Source organism: Plectropomus leopardus, chromosome 16, assembly GCF_008729295.1.
Source record: "Plectropomus leopardus isolate mb chromosome 16, YSFRI_Pleo_2.0, whole genome shotgun sequence".
NCBI lineage: Eukaryota > Metazoa > Chordata > Actinopteri > Perciformes > Serranidae > Plectropomus > Plectropomus leopardus.
The window spans coordinates 11,175,250-11,191,829 of NC_056478.1; the positions used below are offsets into that span (position 1 = coordinate 11,175,250).

The 16,580-nt window shown below is 40.5% G+C and overlaps 2 protein-coding genes across 2 annotated transcripts; one reads left to right on the top strand and one right to left on the bottom strand.

Annotated features, from left to right (window-relative positions):
* Window positions 1-228: 228 nt before the first annotated feature.
* Window positions 229-4,104, bottom strand: LOC121955772 (proto-oncogene c-Fos-like). Its single transcript, XM_042503849.1, has 4 exons — window positions 3,850-4,104; window positions 3,164-3,370; window positions 2,486-2,593; window positions 229-1,489 (listed from the first exon to the last, which is right to left on the bottom strand). The coding sequence occupies exons 1-4, from the start codon at window positions 3,976-3,978 to the stop codon at window positions 773-775; spliced, it is 1,161 nt and encodes a 386-aa protein (XP_042359783.1). The 5' UTR covers window positions 3,979-4,104; the 3' UTR covers window positions 229-772.
* A 6,863-nt stretch (window positions 4,105-10,967) lies between these two features.
* Window positions 10,968-13,325, top strand: LOC121955706 (proto-oncogene c-Fos-like). Its single transcript, XM_042503763.1, has 4 exons — window positions 10,968-11,210; window positions 11,569-11,793; window positions 11,899-12,006; window positions 12,123-13,325. Exons 1-4 carry the CDS (start codon window positions 11,088-11,090, stop codon window positions 12,798-12,800), a joined length of 1,134 nt encoding a protein of 377 aa, XP_042359697.1. The 5' UTR covers window positions 10,968-11,087; the 3' UTR covers window positions 12,801-13,325.
* Window positions 13,326-16,580: the final 3,255 nt, after the last annotated feature.

Here is a 16,580-nt window from a genome sequence, read left to right on the forward strand (position 1 = left end):
GACATAACATTTAGAGCCAGTGATGGTGCACACTGGCCTGCTGTGGTTACTCCAACAATTTCAAACACTGTTATTCACATATTTAGACACATAAACATGGAAAACAGGATCTAGGTTGAAAAATTCCAAAGTTGTCCTCTAAGTTCAGTACTTAAGTTAATGTTCTGACTTTTTATTCAAAATAATATTTCTGATGGAGTGAGCGAGGAGACATTGTTCGTGGTTGTTTTATTTTATTCCCAGCATTATACAATTTTTGCATCTGATCATTTTTGATAAGTAAAAAAATAAACTATGTCATAAAATACATCTTGATAAAATACATGACATGATAATTTTTTTATGGAAAAACTTTAAAGTAAATGTCATGTTAGGGGACACCTTACAGCAAGATGTGACACCTATACACTACACGTTAGTAACCCTGCTATTTTCACTTGTTATACAACACAACTTTGTCAACAGTATTACACATACATAAGGCTATTGATCTAGCTTCACATCACATTTAAAAAACACAAGTTACCACCTCTTCTTGGATTACGGATGACTCGTATTTGCATGCACTTTTGTCAACGGCGCAAAGAACAGCACCGGCAGTATGGAAGAAGTCAACCCTGTTACAGCCACAGAAAACATGTCATGTACACAACCTTTGATGTTTCGGTTTACACAACATCAAAACTCACACTACAAAACATTGTTTTTGAGAGAGATCATAGCTTGCTGGCTGGTTAGAATACGATTACAGTATCATTGCATAACTTTGCATTCACAAGGCCAGAAGTGTTGGAGAGTTAAGACTATCTTTCATTAACTCAGACGCAACGAGGCTGCCTTTGAGGCTCTCGAAGCCCTCAGCCAAGGAATCAATCTCGGAGTAATTAAAGGAAAACACTGTGCGGTAATTGCTACAAGTGGGACTGGAAGACATGACTGGTGTGCTCAAGGATTCAAGGTCGTTTGCCACAGACTTGTACAGCGTTTCCCAGTCTGAGAGGCAGAAGGGGCCGCTCAGGTCTATGTCAGGGACGGATGCAGCCATGTCTGGAGTCACTGCCATCTCCAGGCTGGGCACCAAGTCATCCAGGTCATCTCCTTTCAAGTCCTCCAGGGTCTCCTCCTCTGCACTCGAGCACAGGAGGATGTTGGAGTTCCCCAGAATGGCTGCAGCAGGGATGCAAGGGACACTGTCCATGTCTTGACCTATGGGGGCTTCTCCGATGGTTGTGTTGCCCTCTGGGGTTTTTCCACTGTCTAAGATGGATAGCAGCTGTGGGGAGGCCGGAGGATCTTGCAGCATTGTGTTAACATCATCTTCATTATCATCCTCCTTCTCATCATCATCATCATCATTGTCGTCACTCATAGGGAGTTTGCAGGATGGTTTGTGGGCGACCAAGACCTGTTCCAGTCTTTCTTTCTCCTTCAGCAGTTCGGCTATCTCCGTCTGTAGGGCAGACTTCTCATCTTCAAGCTTGTCCGTTTCCTTAGAAGAGAAGGGAGAAAATCAGAGAGGATTCAGGGAGGCATGAAAACACTGCTGCCCCGTGGTGCTCTGCAACATCCACACTGTGCTCCTGTGATCTTTAATGATAGTGACATGTCTTACAGTGCATGTGCTGTGTGAATGTGCAGTGGTTCCCAACTAGTGCAGTCCAAAAGTAGGTTGCGGGTCCATTCTGAATGGGCCGCAAGAGACTTACGACCATGTGAAGTTTGGGAAAAACTGGACGGCATTTTTCTTTTTTTTTGACACTACCACTCCCCAAAGCTACAAATATTTTTCCTTGTGCCTTCCTGAGTGACTCAGGGAAAATGCTTGGTGTGCATCCCACATGATGTGTTCAAGGACTGTAGGAAATTTGAAAATCCAACAGTAAACAGTTCTGGCTGTGTCTTTTGGGGAATTTTATTTTGGCAGGCCTGAAAGTATTCAAGAGTTGTTAGAAAGTGAAAAACAATTGCTATTTTTTTTTTTTAAATCCCCCCAAAATTTAAAGAAATAAAATCAATTTTTCTTTAAAAGAAAATAAAAAATTGCCAAAAGTTTTTGAAAATTACCCAGAATTTTAAAGGGAAAAAACAAAAACTGGAAGGCATAAATTACAAATTGCCAAAAAATAAAGAAAACACAGAGCCAAAAAATTTTCAAGACAAAAAATCGCCAAAGTTACCCAAATTACCCACATTTTTACAGGAAAAAAAGTCACTCAAAATTGCCCCCAGTCCCCAGTGTCCTCAAATCCAAGAAACTCCCATGGTTTTAAGTAATAACACTTTATTCTATAACTTTTATTTCATAGTGTTTTAAGCCCACATGTTTTTTTGTTTGTTTGGTTTTTTTTTTTTACATTTTGTCAGATAAAACTGAATATGTGATAATTTGTCTTATGTGTGAACCTTGAACTAATGACCAAAGAGAAATCAGGACCCTGTGGCTGGACCAGCTGGGAACCATTTCTCTATAGCATAGGCTACTTACAGCTTGCAGGGTGTCTATCAGCTCCCTTCGTCTGTTGCGACACTTTGCTGCAGCAATCTTGTTCCTCTCCCTCCTGATCCTCCTCCTCTCCTCCTCCTCTTTGGAAGGCTGAAAAAAATCAATCAGAAATAGCCCATTTAAATGCGCATCCTGCTGAGTTTCGCCATATCAGCAGTTGGCTCTTGAGCACCATTTCACGTGCCAAAAAAAGGAGAGAAAAAAATCATTGCAGTGTATGCTGGGAATACTGATCTGCTCGGTGCAGACTGTGTTTTCAGTTCAGGCGTTAAAATGCTGCACCACTGGCACGGTCTGGTCGACCACGTGAACGCGCGCTTGCGATGCAATTTCCCGTTTCCATTCATAAACAGTGATGCGCTCGTTACTCCTCAAAGTAATTACTCGCTGCACCAATTAGTTGTGATCCAATCACCTGGTGTGCGATTCCCTGCAGACATTTATTTGCACTGCGCGCTACGTTAATTTTCCCTTAACAGTAAAAAACCCAATTGAAACCTACTTCTCGTTTTGATGAAATATCGCGATAACTACATTTTTTTATACCTCTATTAGTGGAAATGGGTCGTGGCGGGGGATGTGAGGATGTTATTGAGGAACAATCATTGATTGATTGACTGACATTTGATCCCCCCCTCCACGCGCTATTTTCTTGCATACCTTGTCTTTCAGCCCTTTCCTGTTGGAGGGCTTCGCCTTGTTTGCACCTGTCGGGGAAGACGACTGGCTCGAGACGTGACTTTTGGTCTTTGCCGACGGAGACACAGATGTGATGACTGTCGGCTGCACCATCCACCTCAGATCCGGCGAGGTTGAGATTGCAGTCACAGTCGGAACAAAGGAGTCTGCTGCACCGGGCTCAGTATCCTGGAAAAACCCACATCACAGACATGCATATGCATGCAGTCAGACACGTAATTTGTCTTATCTGATGAGTGAGGGAGCTCTGTTAGTGTCTGACCTTTAGATAAATGCTACATCAATCATTTGGCTGAAGGATGGGGGAAAAATGCAATAGAATCCATGAAAATCAGATGCATTATCAACACGTCCTTATCAGTCATTTGCATCAAAATGAAAGGTCACGACCAAGGCATGTCTAAAGTGCATCACAATCTCCCTAAAAGAATTTTTTTGCGCTGATTTCCTTCAGATGCATGCATGTTTGCACATTCATCTGCAGCCACTTAAAGAACATGCTGTCTATGAAATGTTCTTGGATATGTGTGAACATTATGTACCCACAGTCGCCTTTTTGCAACCTAAATAATGCATGAATTATCCTGCAAAAATCATAGAAACATTTTTTGGCGAGGATTATTATTTCGTTGGATGATCAGATCTACCTTGGCGCTGTCCACTGATGATGAAAGCGAGTCAGGAGGATGCTGGCTGCACCCAGGGGTGTCCCCGCCAGGCGATGCTGTGCTACAGCTGGACGATGAGTCGAACTCACTGCTGTAGTCTGGATGCATGTTCTCCTCTTTCAAAAATCACTGCATATATTTAAAAAAGAAAAAAAAGATAAAATAGTCTATCTAATCTTAGTAAACGCCTAAACACCACACAATTTATATTCCATTTGCCGGGTTCATAAATGGTAACTGTGCAGATAGTGGTGAGGCCCGCCTTTTATAGTGAGCTGGAATTTTATGAATGAAATCTGTGTGGTGAGACCGAACCATCGCACAGAGGGAGAGGTGAGGGAGAGAAAAAAGCCAGCAGATGTTTTCCACTTTATGAATTAAATCAATGGATCGTCTGAACATTAATATGATCAGCGTTTTTTTATTTTTTAACTCATTTAATTCACTCATATATACAAACGTAGCAAGCACATATTAAGTAACACCCCCGCCTGCGTGAGGTGCCCATTGCCATGAATGAACTACGTCATATCATGTATGCAGCATCTGCATCATATACATTATGTCCCCTATACGTGCACATATGTTCACGAGACGTATTGGCGCATTAATAGAAATGTTCTTGTAAGTGAAGGGAGGTGGTGCAATATATTCATATGCAGTTTAAAACAGTGTCCCCTCCGAACAGCCTAGATCACAACAGTGCTCTATACAATAAAACATCTGCCCAAAACCTATCATTTTAACCAGTATTGTTGAAACCCAGTGATTTAATGAAAGCAGCTTCCAGCACACCTCCTCGTTATTTATGAGCTGCTAAATGAAGTGTCACCCATATATCACACCGCCTTTTTTCACCTGTCTCTGCATATGAATAGAGGCTCCAGCAACAGAATTGTCGCTGTAGTAAAGCAGCCAATCGCCGAATGGACCGACCAAGCCATATATGGAGTTTCCGGCGAGCAGGGGGCGCGCTGTGGCGCACGGGGGGCTGGAGCGCGCAGACGGACGGACGTGTGGCTGTGTGTGGCCCACTCACTCACAGTCACAAAAGAAAGTGCGCTGAGAGGATCGTCATGCATTGTACCTGATAACGGCGTCATCCAGCTACTTTTAGGAGAAGAAGGAAGCCTTGCACTTGACCCACCTCTGGATAAGACCACGTCTTTACGCAGATATTGATTTGCAAATGCGCTGATAAATCATACTTATATCACACCAATGATTCATTGTAGGCAATTACAAACGTTAGTCCTCTTTTCCAAAAGTATTCTTTGATTGGGCTACCATTGAGCAATAGACATAGACATTTTAATATCGCCCTTAATCTTTAGCCCTGTTATAGACCAGGATTTATAGCAGGTTTAGACCAATAATCATCAAATATAAAATACATAAAAACCTTCAAATAATTAACAAAAGTAGCTTGCATACCTGTCTTTTTTGTCATATGCAGTGTTTTTTTCAATCATAGGCTAACCGAAATCTAAAAATTTAAAGGCAGATATACGTCTAATAGCCATTTATCAAGTCTTTTCGAAGTTAATTTGCTCAGTGGGCTGTTTTCCTGTGCTCATTTCCCCTAAATCAGACTAAATGCAATTTATTATCAATTATGTAAACGTTGTTCCCGCACATCCTAATTCAGCTCCCATAAGAAAGGGGATTATATATGCTGGATATGCTATATTTAGGTTTCAGATGACCTCACAGATCCACTGGAGTGAAAGGGATAGTTTGGTGAACAGAGAGGGGGCCTCTCCCCTCTCAGTGGGGCTGCGCTCCCGGCTGCTTCCCGGCAGTCTCAGCCCCCTTTGGCCGTATTTACCGGCACATCATTAGGTGGTCGGCTTGAGCCCATTCAGCCGACGGCGGTTCAGGAGCAGGAGGGTTCAAAGGTCGTACAAAACCGCAGACACCCCTTAATACAGCTCAAAGACTTGTTTTCTTCAAAGCAAGTTGAGCGTGAGCGCTCACAGAGTGGCGGAGTTTATTTTTAGACGCAGTGACATCACCGTTCAAAGTTCATGTAAATAAGGCAAATAGACAACTGACTGTGATCTCCACTGCTGCAATGTAAGGACACTGTGACTAAAATTAAATGGCAGAGGTTGATTTTTTTTTAAAAGTCCTGCGAGATAATAATAAATAAGGGACTGTTAGCTATGTTTGAGGATTGACAGGGTGGTGCAAAAAAAGCTGGGTTTGTATGTAAAATATTTTTTTTACAGTTTAAACCAGTAACAGCAGTGCAGGTGGCTGCTTAAAGGCTGTGAGTGTGGCTGAAAAGTGTGGACTTCGTCTTACCTTTTGTAACCTCTACAACACCTTTTATAGGCTATGTGTGGCAATAGTTCAAACCAAGGGACTGTTATTTTTAAGGAGGGAGCGGTGGTGCTAAATAGGAGAGGCATGTCAAATATAAAATAAATGAATAAACTAACCAGTATGTATGACAAGAGTAAAAAAAAAAACAAGTTTTTTTTTCAAGTCTGGGATCTCGTATTCAAAATGTAACTTTAACTTTGGGGTACATTTCTAATAAGTAATTGATTGAGGGGATTGAGAGGGTCATGCAATTTCCCAAGTCAGTCAGGGTGGCACAAGGAAAAATATTTGTAGCTCCAGTGAGGGTAAAAAAAATAATAATAATAATAAATAAATAAATCATTACACCCCTGATAAATAAAGAACAGTCCTTCAATTAATAAAATTAAAATTAAAATTTAAAAAAAGGTTTGTAATAAGTTTTCAAAATGTTTTCCCCAAAATGTTTGATTTGTACAAATAATCTCATGTGTTAATGTGAAAACTTGTTCCCAGTGGTGGAATGTTCTAAGTACATTTAGTCAAGTTCTGGACTTAGGTATGAATTTGAGGTATTTGTACTTTACTTGAGTCTGTCCTTTTCATGTTGCTTTATACTTCTACTCCACTACATTCTAGAGGGAAATAATTCACTTAACTACATTTTGTGAGAGCTTTAGTTACCGCACAAATTAATACATTTACATGAAAGTCATGACAAAAATATTTTAAAATGATATTTTGTTATAAACTACCCAGTGATTAACACAAGTACAACCTAAACAGTTTATTAATTTATTTTCGTAAATGGGTACTTTTATGTTTAATATGCCTACTTAACATTCCTGATTGTACTTACTTGTAAGTCTATATAAGCCTATATAAGAAACATTTCCAATGCAGGAATTTTACTTGTAACGGAATATTTTATATTTAATTTTTAACATTGTGGTATTATTATTGCAGTATTATGTCTATTCATATCCAAATAACAAAACAACACTGTTTGTCTATAAACAAACAGTCTAGGTCAGCATTTCTGCTCTAGAAGCTGTTGTTCTTGCCAACAGGTCAAACAAACTATACTATTCAAACAATCCTCGGGCTAGAGGGGTTGTTCGGTGTCCTGTTTCATCCCGCTGCTGTCTGAGAGCTCAGACACAGACAGACATCTCACTCTGACACGGTTTCCTGGAACCAGAGACGTCATTACGTTACGTAAATGGCATCTCCGCACGCGATGCCGAAGAGCCGGTTTTTGTTTTTCTGTGTCGAGTGATTCGTCTCCATATCACAAACGATCGTTGTTGCTATGCAAAGTGAGGACGTCACTGACGCGAAGGGGTGGGGTGTTGCTATGACGACGTGGAATGTTGAACAAAACATGAGCGCGCGAAACAAAACAGAACTCCTTTAACCTACATTGATGCACTTTGACACAGAAACGATATTATGATATTATATCATGTATAATCAACACTATAATTTTCTTATAGTCATGTTAACACATATAATACCAACTCTATTTTTAACCACAGCCCAGCTTGTAGTCTGTACACTGTACAGGGGGGCTGTTAAATTCAAAGGGAAAACTTAACCAAGCTATTGTGAATAACTATTGTGGCCAGAACAAATTCTCTCTGCCTGCTTATAATTTTGTATAAATGCTAAAAAAAACAAAAACAAACTACTAATACTGGGTTCTTGGACTTGTTTGCTATAGTCCTATTTTTCTACTAAGATCATAAACGTCTAGTTAACCCAAATGTTGTCAATACATGAATAACTATTGTGAGTTTATGTTTTCTACCCATGTATTACTTTTTAAATTATTGCAAAATCAGAATAAAAAGACCAGCAAAATACTGCTGACACTAGTAAAACTGTTCTGTTTTCTTGGACTTGTGAGATATTGTGCCACTTCTCTCTTAAGATCTACTTAACAGAACTTTATAGGTATTAAAATATGTTGTAAAGCAATATAGTTACTTTAATAACTTAATTTGAAGAGCAGTAGAAAGTCAGAATGTTGGCTTAGTGTCAAAGCTACATCTCAGTGACTCATGTTGCTCCTTATGTAAACCATGAGGATTCCCTCTATCAGGGGAAGACCATAATGCTCAAGCCTCGACATCCCTAAGAAAACCAAACCACTAGTGTGGAAAAGTACACACAGCAAACCTGTTATCGGTGCGCTTTGTACCTGAACACGCCCTTGCTTGGATTGCACACAAAAGGTACAGGCATCCCCTGCGGGCAGAAGACACACATGCAATCACCTCTGCTCTGACGTGTTTTTATGGTGTTTCTGGTTTGGTTTTATACAGATTACGCACATTTGTTTTATCCCATTACTCTGAACTAATTTATTTGCACCTTGGGTGAGCTAGAAAGTGAGTTTTCTCAGGTTTACTAACATAATTAGTTTTGCACAGCAGTTTAAACAGCATATCCTCTATGGGCTTGCATTATCATCAAATAACAAAATATTAAAATAATATGGGTTTGAAATGGAAAAATAGGATAAAACATCTTAATTCAAACATCTGAAATGACTGCTCTATTAAAACATTAATCACAGTGTTTTCAGTGTTATGAATGTGTGTCTTTAAAGTTTTGAAACTTGCTTTGCAGAGATTTAGTTGTCTTTTCCCAGAGATTCAATCTGCTCTGTCAGCTTCGCATTCTGGGATTTCTGACCTTGTTTTACAGGAGATGGCAGATGAAATCCTGCAGTCAGAAATTGTTCGTGGAACTATATTATGTATGAGGCTTTAATCGTGTGCTACAGCCTGTCATTGTGACATGGAGACTGTGATAAATGAGGACATTTGTTATAGTTATTCATGTGACAAACTGGTAGCATTTTTGTTAACCCTCCTTACTTTGATCATCTATATGCAAGTATTTTCTTCCTTTTGTGTTGAACACTGTAGCATAATACATATTGTTATTGTTCTGAAACTTTGCACACTAATTTGTAATGAAGCATGCACATATTTCTATATTTTACACACTTTTAATGTTTCCATTCTTAATGTTTTACATACTAGTGTTAAACATAGCACTGTGCATATTTTATTTTTATTGTAAGTTATTTTTATACTCACATACTTCGTTTCATACTCTTATTTTTACTTTCTTGTAATTCCCTATACTTAACATTGGAGCAACTGTAACAAATCACAATTTCCCACTAGAAATCAATAATGTTTTTTTTTTTCTGACTCTGATATGCTACAACATGCTGGCACCTATTCCTGGCTCACCACTTGTTCAGGCTAGAAGATGAGATGTTAGGGAAACAGTAGGAGTCTGGATGAGTAGTTCCTACGAGCCGATGTGCTCAGCTGTGATGTCTAAAGTGATGACACTGGGAAGTTGCATGGTGAGAGCAGGTGGAGTGGAGGAGTTTGTGGAGCTCTGCCTGATAGTTAGAGTACTCTGATAGGATGGATCATTGTCAAACAGGCTGGTGGAGGAGAGAAAACGTGTCAGTAACAAGCCTTTATTGTGCTCCAAGTAAAACCACTTGAATTTTGATGCTGAGAGTCATCTAACGCAATACACTGATGCTGCAACAGTTTTTCAAACCAAGTGGTGGAGTGTAAATTTACTCAAGTACCATATTACTTGTACTTTATTTTATTTTTTTCTTTTCATCCCACTAAGCATTTTTTCTTCACTACATTTCAGAGGGAGATATTGAACTTATTACTTAACTACTTTTATCTGAGAGCTTAAGTTACTTTACAAATTAAGGCTTTTTGCAAAAAAAAACATGAGAATAGTGTAGGCTATAAAATAGGATGCTGTGTTATAATCGAATACCCAATAGTTTATACATGTACAGCTGAAATGATATGTTGAAAAAAATACATACACATAATACGTAAACAATTAGCTAATCAACAGAAAATGAAGATGAATTTGGGGGATGTTTCTTTTCTTTGCTGTGTCGGTACTTTTGCTTTTCATACTTAAAGTACATTTTCCAGATTACTCACTTTTACTTAACATACATTTTTAATGCAGAGCTTTTACTTTTAACAGAGTATTTTCACTGTGCTGTATTAGTTCAAACTACAACTTGTTAAACTGTGAATATTCTTTAAGTTTTAAAAAAAGCATTAAAAGCCATCTTGGCAAAATAGGTAAAATATGTTAATATGCTGATATATATAATAACATTTTAATGAATTATCCAGTGTTTAAAACACCCCAGCAGTGCCTGTTTCAGTGCGTTTGTTTGGCATTCTCACCTCTGAACAGACAATTGCGCATGTTCGCATTAATCTTTGATGTCCTTTGCTGTGTAGGATGTACTTTAGCTGACCATTATCCCAGTTCTTCAGTTTTCACAACAGCCGCTGTGTTTGTTGTCTTACATAACGTCATGCCGCTGTCGGCCAATCTCAGACGGTGTGTTTCCCATCAAGGTCCTCCCCTTTTACAGGATGCACCATATTTGGAAAATGACGTATCGGGGATCCCGTTCTCGGAATCTTCCATTTCTCGAGGGTGAATTAATAAAATACATCTAAATGTTACTTTTTGTCTTTAAACAGCGCACATTATGATTGTATATTCGCGTTTTAGTGTAATTAAAGAATATACAAGCGATTGTTTGCGTTGTCGCGGCGTTGTTATGTGACTGTTTTGGTGTTTTTTTCCTCGCGGTGTCGGGTGAAGAGCGCTCCCCTTTGCACACGTCATTAGTCCAGCCCTTCTCAGGCTATAAAAAGGCTCCGAGCTTTCACAGTTGGCATTTAAACTTTCAGTAGCAAGACAGCGACAAGAACGATCATATCGGGAGCGACAACTCAAGAGTTTCTCACAAACCTCCAGAAGGATTTCCTCATCTCAAGTTTACATTTGTTTGGATTTTCCTGCTTGGTTTTTGGGAAACAATGATGTTTACCTCTTTCAACACGGAGTGCGATTCCTCCCGCTGCAGCACCGCTTCACCGTCCGGGGACTACTTTCCGTCCCCAGCAGGATCTTACTCCAGCATGGGATCTCCCCAGTCTCAGGTACGTCCAAACATTATCAAACTTTTATGACAATGTGTATGATGTGTACATGTAGTTGTTTGCATGCAACTTCTAAAAATAAATAAATAATTCTCATAAAGCCAAATGATAAATATAAGCTGACTGACATAGTAATAGCCAAGTTGTGCTTGAAATAGCCCATTGACCTGCTGCACACAGTGCAAGGCGCGATTCATTCATCCACCTGGAAACCCCATAGAGGGAGTGTAACGTCATAGTTGACATCATATGGATATTTTTAAACCACCCGGCTTTTTATAGACCATCCTGCAATGCTGCATCCCCCCTCTTCCTGAAATCAAATGTACTTATGATCCTCTTGCTTCATTCCCCACAGGATTTCACTGACCTGACAGCATCAAGTGCCTCCTTCATCCCCACTGTCACAGCCATTTCAACAAGCCCGGATCTGCAGTGGATGGTGCAGCCTTTGATCTCCTCGGTGGCCCCCTCTCACAGGGCTCACCCCTACAGCTCAAGCCCCAGCCCCGCGTACTCCAGACCAGGCATGAGGTCTGCATCCAAGCCTCATAACTCTAACAAGAGAGGCAGAGTGGAGCAGGTAACTATCTGACCATGCACTTCAAGTGTTACATAACATGCATCTTCTATGTGACAGTGTACTAATCGTAGTGCTAGAGAATTAACTTTTTCTTGTTTTGTTCAGGTGACACCTGAGGAGGAGGAGAAGAGAAGAATTCGCAGAGAGAGAAATAAGCAGGCAGCTGCAAAATGCCGCAACAGGAGGAGAGAGCTTACAGATACACTGCAAGCTGTAAGTATTCGACAGCTTTAACATAATTCATCAAAATGTATTTCCCGCCAAAGCTGCCAGAAGTGTTATCCAACAGTTAAACTAAACAGCTTCCTCTATTTCTCTCTCCCTTGCAGGAAACTGATCAGCTTGAGGATGAGAAGTCCAACCTGCAGAATGATATTGCTAATCTTCTGAAGGAGAAAGAAAGGCTTGAGTTCATTCTGGCTGCTCATCAGCCCATCTGCAAAATCCCCTCAGAGCTGGACAGTGACTTCACCGTGGTCTCCATATCTCCTGTTCACCCCTGCCTCGCCACTGCTGTGTCCTCCCAGGCAGAGACCACCATCCCGAACACAACCACTATCGCTTCCAGCCAGCCAACCTTTACTTCAACCTCCAACTCCATCTTCTCCTGCAGCAGCAGCTCCGTCCTCTCCACCGCCACCATCTCCAGCAGCGCCGTCAAGATGACAGACCTGGAGTCCTCTGTCCTGGAGGAGTCTCTGGATCTGCTGGCAAAGACGGAGATGGAATCGGCGCGGTCAGTGCCAGAGGTTGACCTGTCCAACTCCCTTTACACAAATCAGGACTGGGAGCCCCTTCACGCCACAGCCAATAACGGTGACTTTGAGCCCCTGTGCACACCTGTAGTGACCTGCACACCGGCCTGCACCACCTACACGTCTTCATTTGTGTTCAGCTTCCCAGAGGCAGAGACCTTCCCCACCTGTGGCATCGCCCACAGGAGAGGAAGCAGCAGCAACGACCAGTCGTCTGATTCTCTCAGCTCCCCGACCCTGCTGGCCCTTTAAAGACTTCCAAAATAACAATAATACTTCCTATCAAGCACATTTTCTTATGTGTATGAGGCAGATGTGCAGATCACAGGGCTATGGAATGGACTTTAACCAGGAAGCAAATTATTTATAATTTTATTCGCCTTTATCTATACTTGCCTATTACACCAATGTAGCAAGTTACAAAACGCATGTTTCAACTAATACCACCTAGTCGTTTTATGAGTTAATATATGATTTTATGGTGCTAGATAACAAAACTTGTTGTAGTGTTGATGTGTGTTCAGAGCAATAGTTATTATTGATCCAGTTTGTTTTCTGGTTGATGGAGAGTAATTGTGAACCATTTGTGAAAGAAAAAAAAAAAAACTTAAAATGATGTGCTTTGTCTTAACCATGATGGTCTGAGTGGTCTATTTTGAAGTTTTCTGTGAAAACATTAGTGGTTTTAATTTATGAAATTTATTTTTTTACAGAGAGAGTAAAAATGAATGTTGTTTGTAAGATATGTAAATAAACGATAGTGATATTTAAATTGAATTATCTGTCTTGCACTTTTTTTATTATCTGTAGAAAACACACATAGACATTTTTTCCCGGGATGAGACATGGCAGCAGCTCCAGTTTTATTCAACGCACAATTAAAATTAAGTCTAAAATTAGCCTCCATATGGGATGGCAGTATTTTTCCTGCACCTCCACTGGCTCTATTTATTGTTCCGTCTGTTGCCAAGGTTAACTATACGTCAGGGCTTCTACGTCAGTGCGTTCTTTCCATTTTTTTAAATCTGCAAGCATAGCGCGATGACGTCGTAGCCTACTTCCGTGCCCAAATATAGGACGCTGCGAGGACTCGCTGCTGCTGTTTGCCAGCTCAATGCAGACGGGCTTTTTCCGCTAAAACACTCAGCGAAGTGTCTGACTCGTGTTTCTCCACAGAGAAATCTGATTTGATTATTGGAATATAAGAAATAGGAAAAAAAACGTGATGTATTGCTTTCCTAATCTAAATGTTTCGGGCGTTGCGAGACAACCGCCGCACACATACGGTTATACAAGACAAACAGGATCCGAAAGCAACGTTTTAACCACGATGTGCGTTGGTTTAATTTATTCGGTTCTCTCGGAAGGTCGCTAAAATTTCACCTCCTACAGTGAAAGACGCACATGTGAGTTACAGCACAATGTAAGAAAAGAGTCCTCTTCATAATTCATAAAGGCGCAGACAGCAGTTTGTACTACTTTGACTGAGTACTTCGCAAATGGGCGAGTATGCAGACAGCTGGACATGAAGTGAAAAGCGACTGTCTGCAAAGTGTTTTAAAGCGGCCTGTTCAAACTCTTTATGCACAGCTGGGCCGAAATTAACACGGATGTGCCATTAATGATGATCAGGAAACATGCAAATACCTAATTTGGAAGATGGTGATCTGAAATTTAACTCACGAATAGTCTAGCATATTAACTTTATCCTCATTGGTTGTTTATGTAATATCATTGTGATATATAGACAAACAGCAGAACTGCTGACTGTAGATGTACTTTTACCCAGAACCTTTCAGTTCACCCCACTATTGAAAAGAACATCATATTTTTCCTCTTATCCCTAATGCTATTTGTCAGTCCCGATTGTTTTGGTGTGGGTTTCAGTGGTGGAGATATTGGCTATAGAGATGTCTGCCTTCACTTTAATATAATGGAACAATATGGCAATGGCACAACCAAAATACATTAAAAATAAATAAACTCAACAGTGATGCCTCTTTCCAGAAATCATGACCCGGTAACTCAAGATCATCCACAGACCTTGTTGTGAATTTTTTTTTTTTTTCAATTTTTTTTTTTTTTTATGCAGGAACTATTTTCTTTCTACTGAGCTAAGTTTACAGCCCTCAACTTTATCACTACACAGTAGGAAGCGTGCATCTTCTGCGAACTGACCACTGAGCTAGCTAACATTACAGCTCAGCCGAGGAAGACACCATTAATGTTTACAATCAAGCCTCTCGTTCATGAGTAGATGCACATTTCCTTCTGCACAGCAATATGGTTGGCATCTGTACTTTGGTAGGAAGAAGGAGGTTTGCATTTTCCCATGGTCAAGAGGTTTGTACTTGCAATAGCTTAAAATGTAACATTTATAGCGGCCTCCTCAGCAGGGCTGTAACATTAGCTAACTTTGAGATGCTAGGTGAGTTACAGCTATAGCAGTTGATGCACGCGTCCTTCTGCGCTGTGATACAAATGGTGGATGCTGCTCTGTAGAAAGAAAATAGTCCCTACATGAAACTGCTCACAACAAGGTCTGAGCATTATCTTGAGCCAGCAGGTCATAATTTCATAATTGCTGTTGAGTTTTTTTCAGTTTATTGACTTATTGATTGATTGATTGGCCCTACGGCTGATATCTGCAAAACTCGGCAACTCACACCAAAACAATCAAGATTGTTAAAGAGCACTATAGGTAAGATGAAAAATATGTATTTTTGATTCTGTGGTGAATTATTCTTAATATTTCCACAGTTTTTTTTTTATTCTTGAACATTTGGGTGCTTTATGTAGCATCATAGCTTCATTTTCCAGGTCCACTTATGATCAGTTGGGAGTTAAATGCATCTGTCTGGCCTTTATCCACTAATGCAATCCATCTTTCCTGAACAGAAATTTATTCAGAAGGCCAAATTTAAGATGGCAAACTCATTACTAACACAATAGTCAGCAAGTGTTATTTCAAATGAAACTAGGCGTGATCGATAGGAGTAATCATAGTACTGTCTTGTGCCACTTTGCTGCTGACTTTATCAAGCTTCCTGATGATGTTTTGCCATAATGATATCCGCTGATTTCATTCTATTATTATGCAGTTTGTCATTGTGCCTCTCCTACCGCTCCCATATTTTTTTCATTCTTCCACCTCACTTTCATGTTTTATCAATATTTCGTCATGTAAAGAATCATTGGAAGGCGTATTGCTTAATGGCTTTGCACAGGAAATGCGTTGTCTGTGTGCGCTGGATCATGCTGGGTGGAAGACTACTGTCGCACAATAACTAACTTACTCTGACGTTGGTGCCCTTCCAGTGTAGACACACCCGTTTTGTGCAATACGGCCAAGATATCTGCAGCCGTACCTCTGCTTCCTGTATGGATACAAGCCTACTGCTATTAAGTGCAACACTAAACAAATGAAAAATAATTTGATGTAGTTTAGAGAACTCAAGTTACAGGTACAAAAGGTACAATTCTACCTCCTTGCTTCCTGCCTGCAGAGCCCTTACTCGGCTTGAAACTGTGTTATCACGAAGTCTCTTGTTTTCTTGGCTCTGTGGTGTTGTGTAACAGCTGAATTCTGAGTACCTATCTGTTTTCCTTTGCACTTAAGCAGAGCCTCTATGTGCGACCATGCAGCACCTAATAACTGTCTATTAATACCTCTTTGCCGGCCCCAGGGAGACGGGGTAGCAGCAGAAATAGCAGGTGCCTATTGCTTCTTTTAACATCAGCATCAACAGCAGTAAAATTAGACCACTATGACGCCAACCTGCGTCGGTGCTGCAACCCAGGGGAGGAATCAGGCAGCGTAAGCCTGATAGAAAGAGAGGAGGAAAGTAAGAGCAAGCAGAGGGGAGGAGGACAGAAGAAAAATGATGAGTATATGAGGATAGCAGGGAGGGAGGCAGACAGAGATCCCTGCCTGGGTGTAACTGTGAGCACAGCGATGATGAAACGAGTTCGCCTCCGTGCCACGACGACAAGAGCCAAGTTTGGCTCGGAAACCCATCCCCTGATACCTTT

Bases quoted from the DNA above. Each gene is read 5' to 3' on its own strand.
- LOC121955772 (XM_042503849.1), bottom strand. From the start codon at position 3,978: ATGCATCCAGACTACAGCAGTGAGTTCGACTCATCGTCCAGCTGTAGC. The intron at 2,594-3,163 runs GTATGCAAGAAA...GATTTTTTTCAG, and splicing joins GGAAAGGGCTGAAAGACAAG to CCTTCCAAAGAGGAGGAGGA. The intron at 1,490-2,485 runs GTAAGTAGCCTA...TTCTCTTCTAAG, and splicing joins TGATAGACACCCTGCAAGCT to GAAACGGACAAGCTTGAAGA.
- LOC121955706 (XM_042503763.1), top strand. From the start codon at position 11,088: ATGATGTTTACCTCTTTCAACACGGAGTGCGATTCCTCCCGCTGCAGC. The intron at 11,211-11,568 runs GTACGTCCAAAC...CATTCCCCACAG, and splicing joins TGGGATCTCCCCAGTCTCAG to GATTTCACTGACCTGACAGC. The intron at 12,007-12,122 runs GTAAGTATTCGA...TCTCCCTTGCAG, and splicing joins TTACAGATACACTGCAAGCT to GAAACTGATCAGCTTGAGGA.